Genomic DNA, 7,269 nt, shown 5'->3' with positions numbered 1-7,269 from the left:
ACCAGCAGGATCAGCTGCTGCCCAAGAAGGTCGAGGCGATGGCTGGCCAAAGCGTCGTTGCTGTGTCGGCTGGAGGCATCCACAGCTTCGCCCTCACCGGCGGCGGCAGGCTCTGGAGCTGGGGCTTGGGAGGCCACGGCCAGCTGGGCCACGGCGGCGAGCAGGACCAGCTGCTGCCGAAGAAGCTCGAGGCCTTTGCTGGTCGTCGCGTCGTCGCTGTGTCGGCTGGAGTTATGCATAGCCTCGCGCCCACCGCTGATGGCGCTGTGTGGAGCTGGGGCAATGGAGGCTTTGGCCAGCTGGGCCACAGCGGCGAGCAGGACCAGCTGCTGCCAAAGAAGGTCGAGGACCAGCGTGCGTGACCGTAGACCGTCTGTCGTCTCCTCACGTCTGGGGGGGGGGGGGGGTAATGGAAATCTCTAGTCTTCTTTAGAGATTGAGAGCTTAAAGATTTGAAGACTCCACTCGGGTCTACAGTGCTACCCAGAGATTTGAGACCAGAGATTTGAGACTTGAGACCTCAGTCACTCGGCCTCCGGTGGGATACTTTGAGATTAGAGACCAGAGACTTGGAGAATGAGATTTCCCACACCAAAAGGAATCTGCGGTCGAGTTTGCTCGAGATCCAAGATTTGAGACTGAAGATTTGGACGGCCTTCCAACCTAGAGATTTGAGAGCTGAGATTTGGAGATTTGCGGTGTGAATACTGATAAGAGCCTCGAAGCTTCTAGAAGGGCTGGGTGGGTTTGACCTGCAGGAAGATTGAGGTCTGAGGTCTGAGATTTGAGATTTGAGATTTGAGATTGAGATTTGGGGCCCGGGAGATTGGGTCTGAGATTTGAGATTGAGATTTGAGATTAAGATTTGGGGCCCGGGGAGCCTGCGGCGCCATTTTAATCTGCGCTCCTCTTTATGGCCTGCGGCGCCTGGCCTGAGCTTGGAAGTGTAAACGAGTCCGCCAGGGCGGTCTGCAAACACGGAGCGCGCTGCGCGCGCGGTCTACGCCGAATCAGATGAGAGGCTTTAGCCGATGCCGCGAACGAGGATATTGCAAACAGGAACGAGGACATTGCAAACCGGAATACTGTATAGGGGCGGGGCTACCAGTAGGTGGCTAGTGCACCGAGGTGGACGACTCGAGCGTTCCTACAGAAACATGGACGCTTGTTGAGACGAGTCCGCGACACTTCCCTGATTCACGGCTCGAATCGCCTGTTCTCGCAGATCAGCCTCCGGCATTTCATGTGTCCGTCAATGATGTAGCACAAGCAGGTTCGACCGCCGTCCTTGGGCTCGAGGCAGACGAGCTCGTGCTCCCTTCCCCACTTGTCGGTGAAGCGAAGCAACGATGAGCGAGTCAGCGTCGAAGCGGCCGGTCTTTGGGTCGCGACGCATGGTGTAGTCTAGCAAGGTCTCGTCGAGGTGGGTGGGCGCGGCAAGTTGGGCAGCGCTTGCAGTAGAGGAGCCCGCCAAAGCGCCCGTGCGTGCAGTATACGGTCGGATGGACGGGCTCGTCGCTGACCACAAGGCACACCTTCTGCCCTTGCAAGGCGCAGACGGCGCAGAACTCAATCTGCGGGACCAGGTGGAGCGGCGTGGATTTCTCCTGCTCATGGAAGCGCTTGCGGTCGAGAAGATCCACGAGAGCGCTGATGCCCGCCTCGCTCTCGATGCTGCTGACGAGGACGTTGATGGTCGTGGACGCGTGCTTTGTTTGCATGTCGGCAGCGATGAGCTCTGCGCGGTCGGGTGTGTCGACTGGGTAGCGGGCCATGCCGAGGAGAAGCGCGACGATCTCGTCCTCACTCTCGAGCGGCCGCAGCTTCGTGGAGAACCGCCTCAGGCCGGCGGCGAGATGGACGGTGTCGGCGGCGCAAAGCATTGCAAGCCGAGCGTGCCTCTTTCAGTCTCAATCTCAAATCTCGAGTCACGCTGCCCGAGTAGATTTCGGTGGTCCCGCAAGTGATGTTTTTCGAACGATGCGAGATAAAGGCGTTGGAAGGTTGAAGAAGTTCACAGCATTCTGCATCGAAAACGGAATCTCTCTTGCTTGCAGTCTCAGTCTCTCCCACCCCTCATCGAAATCTCAAACTCCCAAAGCGAAAAGGAATCTTGTCCATTTGAGATCTCACGCGCTTCCTCTAGAAACTCACACCGAGCGACGGGAAGACTGAGATTTCGTGGCTGAAGTCTCGACGAAGATTTGGGAGATCTCAAGGGCGGGACTAGAGACTGAGATCTGCCCTGAAATCTTCAGGTCTCACTCCTCTCAATCTCTAAGAAAGACTAGAGATTTCCACGGACTGACTGGCCTTCTTTGCACTTTGGAACGTTCCGCGCCGAAAGACGTGTAAAATTCTGCGCGTGAGAGCGCGCACGCACTGTCGCAGCTCGAAGTTTTATACAGTAGAGACAGTCTCATCTATTTGGTGGACTCCCCCACATCCGCACCGGCGGAAGCCACCCACGCTCGATAGCGACCTCGAAGCTCCAGAACTCCGCCTCGCCGTGCGGCGCGCCGCCCCACGTCCAGAAGAAGGCGCCGGCGCGGCGGGTCCGACCCCCGAGCAAGCGCGCAAAAATTGAACTCGCGCCGTAGTGGGCGCCTACATGGAGCAAGAGGCCAGCTCAACGACGGCGTGGTTGTGATAATCCTCTCGGCCTTGTCATGGGGCGGCTCGCCAAGCTGCGCCCTCCCCAACGCGCGCATCGTCGCATTGTGCTCGCCGTCGCTCTGCGCGTCAAAGCGCCGCGGTAGGGCGCTTTGGTCGTCCGTGGCGTACGGCGTCCGGAGTGACCACCTGGGGCGGGGGGAGGTATGGCCAGCTCGGCATTGCGCCCCTCATGGTGACCGCCACCGCTCCGTGGCCGCGTCGCACTCGCCCGTCAGCGCCGGCCGGCTGCCCACGTCGAGCAGCATTGACTCGAGATGGACGAGTGGGCCGGCGACGAAGTGCGGCGAGGCCAGCCGATCAAAGAGGGCCGGAAAAGGTGGCACGAGGACGCCGTAGTACAGGTGCAGGTCGAAAATGATGTTTGGGTAGCGCGCCGCCGGCAGCCCCTCGGGCGAGTCGAGGGCCGCCCACCCGAGCGAGAAGATGGCGCCGAGCCCGTAGAGCTGCAGTACAAAGGCGACCTGGCCGGCGCGCATGCCGCTGCCGCGGACGGTCTCGTAGGCGCGCTGGTAGTAGGGCAATAGTACCTCGTTTGGCAGCTCGGGCTCGTTGAGCGGCGAGATGGCGACGACGGAGCGCGACGAATTGTACCGCGTAGCCACGAGCCGCAGCGCCGAGAGGGCCCCGTCGGCGTCGAAGCGCGACGGCTCCCAGGTCGGGTCGGAGCGGCCGGTGGTCTGCCTGCCCGACTGCCCGCCCGGCGCCGCGTGCAGCTCGAGGAGCAACGAGAGCGAGTGCCGCTCCGCATTTGACACGACCTGGTCGAGCAGCTCGATGCCGCGGCCCACGTGGTACCCGCCAGCGCCCTCGCGCCAAGCCTCCGAGCCGGGCGGCGCCGGCTCCCGTGCCACCCACCACGGGAATGGCACGCGCACGGCGGTCACGCCCGCGGAGGCCATGGCCTCGAAGTCGACGCTCGAGACGCGCGCGGAGCGGAAGGCGTCGATCGCGTCGAGCTCATCCGCAGCTCGCAGACGCGCGGTGAGGGAAAACTCGTCCTCACTGTCGCCCGCAGCCGCGGCCGAGTAGGGCGACGCCACCTCGCCGCAGCATTTCGTGCGGAGGGAGGTGGTTCCGCACAGCCACTTCTCGAGGACCAGCCAGCCACCGACGTTGACGCCGTAGAGGGGCGTGTGGCGCTCCATCCAGGCCTCGGCCACCACATCGCGCCGATTCCAAGCAGCCAGGCGGGCGAGCAGCGCCAGCACGACCAACAGCAACGCAAGTGCTGCGCAGCCGAGCAGGAAAGCTCTGCCCGCCACGTTGGAGCGGTGCGGTGCGCTCTTCTGCGCGTCGGTCAGCCGAGCATAGCCACGCTCCCTTGCGGTGGCTGACGGCTCGGATGCAGCCGGTAGAAGGGGCTCTCCGCCCATCGCGGGGGCCTGCTTTCTTTCTTTCTCTAGTTCGTGCCAGTCTGCTGTGAGAGGGGCTTGTATTCGTAGAATTCTTTCTCTTTAGGAAGTCGGGACGCGCGAGCCGGTTCGGATGCCTGCAGTGAATAAACACATAAATATAGCAGCCAACCCTGGAGGGATTAGGGCAGCAACCCGACGGGCAGACCCCGCCCCGCTCGGAGGGCGTGCACCACACAGAGGGCCCAACTTGAGCACTTGAGCACTTGATAGGGTCGATTCCGCATGGTACGGGACCCCTCGATCGTCTCGCCCTCCCTCACTGGTGTGTTCATTGGGGGGGGTCATAACAAACACGGTGCAGGATCGAGGTGCACGCTGCCGAAGCAGTGTCGTCCCCCCTCTCCCCGACGGCGGATGGCGGTGTGACCGATCGAGCTACAAGAGGAGCTTGTTCAGCAGGATCCGGGATAGTCAGATGCACTACCTCACTGGGCCTGAGACCATCCACGACAGCATCCCGTCACCGTCTCGGATTTGTGTGGAGTCGAACCACTCCGGGATGGGCAAGCCCATCAGTTAATTGTCAAAATTCCTGTTGTGCAAGAGGGGAGGGGGCTCTGACGGAGTGTGTGGTGGGCGAGGGCAGGGAATGAGCGCAGGGAGGGGGGGGGGGGGGGCTCAGCCGTGCAAAAAGCATTAATTAATAATAGTAGTGAAGAAATATTGCTCGGCCGTCCATGAAGTCCGTCTCGATCTGGAGGAGACGGGTCAACCCCGTGAGGAGACCAGATCAGGTTCGCATTGTCGTAGCCGGAGGGGATGTTGACCTTTAGCTCTTGGGGCCACCTTTCCGCTTTGGTTTTTTCCCCACTGACGAGCGTGGTATTTTGAGCTGCCCATGGTCGAGTTGGCGCACGTACCTGAGGTGAAGGGCGCCATGAAGGGCGCCTTGGGCGCAACGCTGTCAAATAAATAAAACGGACACCACACACCCAAATGTCAATGTTGATGGAGCGCTGTTTTATTTAGTGTCGCGAACTTCGCACCCGGCGTCGATGGCTCGACCCACATACGAACTTCGCCGCCGGCGCCGGAGACCCGCACCCGGTCTCGGGGGGAGATTCTAGAAGATCGAGCGAGGCAGCGCCGGTACGGCAGCGGTAACAGCCTCCGCTGCCTTCCTCGCCTTCGCCGCCGCCGCTTTTGCCTCAGCCGCCGCCGCTGCCTTGGCCGCTTTGGCCACCTCGGCCACCTTCGCCGCCTCGGCCGCCGCCGCTGCCTCGGCCACCTTTGCCGCCTCGGCCACCTTCGCCGCCTCGGCCTTCGCCGCCTCGGCCGCCGCCGCCGCCTCGGCCTTCGCCGCCACCTCCGCCTTCGCCTCCGCCTCGGCCACCTTCGCCGCCTCGGCCTTCGCCGCCTCGGCCACCTTCGCCGCCTCGGCCGCCGCCGCCGCCTCGGCCACCTTCGCCGCCTCGGCCTTCGCCGTCTCGGCCGCCGTCGCCGCCTCGACCACCTCCGCCGCCTCGGCCGCCGCCTCGGCCGCGGACGCCATCGCCTTGGCGGCCTCTGGCGCTGCCTCCGTCACCATCTCCGTCGCGAACGTTGCGACCTCTTTGACGTCGTCTGGCGCGGCGTCTGGCGCGGCGTTTGACTCTAGCACAGTCCCCGCCGCGCCGTGCTCGCCAATTTGAAGGTACTTTGGCGGGGGCCGGTTGGGGTCCTTGTACAGCGGGTAGAGGAGCGCCACCAGCGTGGCGGCGTCCGGGTTCGCCTCGGCCGCCTTGTCCGCCGATGCCGCCTTCGTCTCCGATATAGTGATCACGTCGGTCACCTCTCCGCAGAGGGCCTCGCCGTGCGTCTTGACGGCGTTCAGGCGGGGTTTCAGCTCCTTGATGGCGCCGCAGATGCGCTTGCCAACCGTCATTGCGTTGCAGATGTTGCCCGTCATAGCCTCGCTGAGGGCGGCTTCAGGGTTGTCAAGGTACTTCTGGCACGTGTTGACAAGCTTCTCGATGTCCCCGATGACCTTTGCGAGGCCCTCAAGCGCGGAAGCAACCGCGGTCTCAGCATCCTTAAGCTCCTGCATGACGGCGTTGGCGATGCCCGCGATCTCGAGCTTACCGAAATCAATCACGATCGGGCACGCTCCGTTCATGAACGAGACGTTCGCAGTAAAGGCTCCGACAATCTCCGCCAGGGGGTTGGACATCCCCGATTCGGCAAAGTTGGACACGGCCGCCTTGACGTACGCGCGCAGAGCCTTGAGCACGGCCTAAGCTAACGCCCGGCTATGAAGGAGAGGGTGAGTGCGCCGACTAGGACGGAGGTGGCCAAACTGATGCTCGACCTCCAGGTGACGGGTCAGCGGGTGATAGCGCAGGGGCAGAATGATCGGTCGCTTTAGACGCCCTCTTTAGCGCAGGGAAGGTTTTGGCTCGCACTCGCACCTCAAACGCGCTGTTGACCTCAGACAGTTTGCTGGCGATGCCGCCGCTCGTGACGGCGGCCTCGTCGAGGAGGGCGATGCCGCATTTCGGCGTCTGTCCTTCTTCAAAAGTCGAAGACCCGCAACCCATGTTGTACCTGCGAGAGTGACGAGGGCAGATTTTCTTGGCGGTCGCCCGATGGTTCCTGACACTCATCACAGAGTGGGCCCTCCCGCGCGCTGTCGCGGACGGCGTCGGGGCGTGGCTCATGGCGGGGAAGCACGGCTCTAGCGCGGTGGTCACCGGCACGGAAGGCGAGCGCCTTCAGTGAGAAGCGGTTGCTCGGGGTGGCGGCGTGCGCACGCCCTTCCGCCCGCGTCTCGGCGGTCGCGCGTGTCACAATTGCCCCTTTTTCTTTTCGTGTGTGATTTTCCGGAAAAGTCCCTCACCAGTGCTTGTGCACGACGAAAAAAGAAAGCGGGGTGCCCTCATGCCGGCTCTCTCGCGGATACACCGCCACCTGCCCTCATGCCTGGCCGACGCAACGCTGGCTGGCTCAGGCCGCCTCCCGGCGCGGACACGCACGCTTCAAGAGAGAGATTTTTAGCAATACCAAACAACACTTGTTTTGTTTTTCGCTTCAACCAACGGCGGTAGTGAGATCCCTGTGTGGTGGCGGCGTGCCATCCTCCCGTCCCTCCCTGCGGTGTCTGTTTTCTTTCTTCTCGCCGTCTCCCTCAGAACCTCGGCCGGCCTGAAGCTCCCTTCTACCACAAAGACAACCCGGACCGGAATCAGCATCACCCCACTCC

The 7,269-nt window shown here is 62.6% G+C and overlaps 2 protein-coding genes across 2 annotated transcripts; both read right to left on the bottom strand.

The window, feature by feature from the left end:
• Positions 1-2,843: 2,843 nt before the first annotated feature.
• On the bottom strand, positions 2,844-4,049 carry EMIHUDRAFT_252038 (hypothetical protein; the record flags this gene model as incomplete). The annotated part of the gene is made up of 1 exon (XM_005789956.1): positions 2,844-4,049. The coding sequence occupies one exon, from the start codon at positions 4,047-4,049 to the stop codon at positions 2,844-2,846; it is 1,206 nt and encodes a 401-aa protein (XP_005790013.1).
• Positions 4,050-4,516: 467 nt separating this feature from the next.
• EMIHUDRAFT_252037 (hypothetical protein) lies at positions 4,517-6,607 on the bottom strand (the record flags this gene model as incomplete). Its single annotated transcript, XM_005789955.1, has 3 exons — positions 4,517-4,525; positions 5,641-6,303; positions 6,473-6,607. 3 exons carry the CDS (start codon positions 6,605-6,607, stop codon positions 4,517-4,519), a joined length of 807 nt encoding a protein of 268 aa, XP_005790012.1.
• Between the last annotated feature and the right edge of the window lie 662 nt (positions 6,608-7,269).

This window comes from Emiliania huxleyi (genome assembly GCF_000372725.1).
Source record: "Emiliania huxleyi CCMP1516 chromosome Unknown EMIHUscaffold_1234, whole genome shotgun sequence".
NCBI classification, from domain to species: Eukaryota; Haptophyta; order Isochrysidales; family Noelaerhabdaceae; genus Emiliania; species Emiliania huxleyi.
This window is presented reverse-complemented; position numbering and strand designations above follow the sequence as displayed.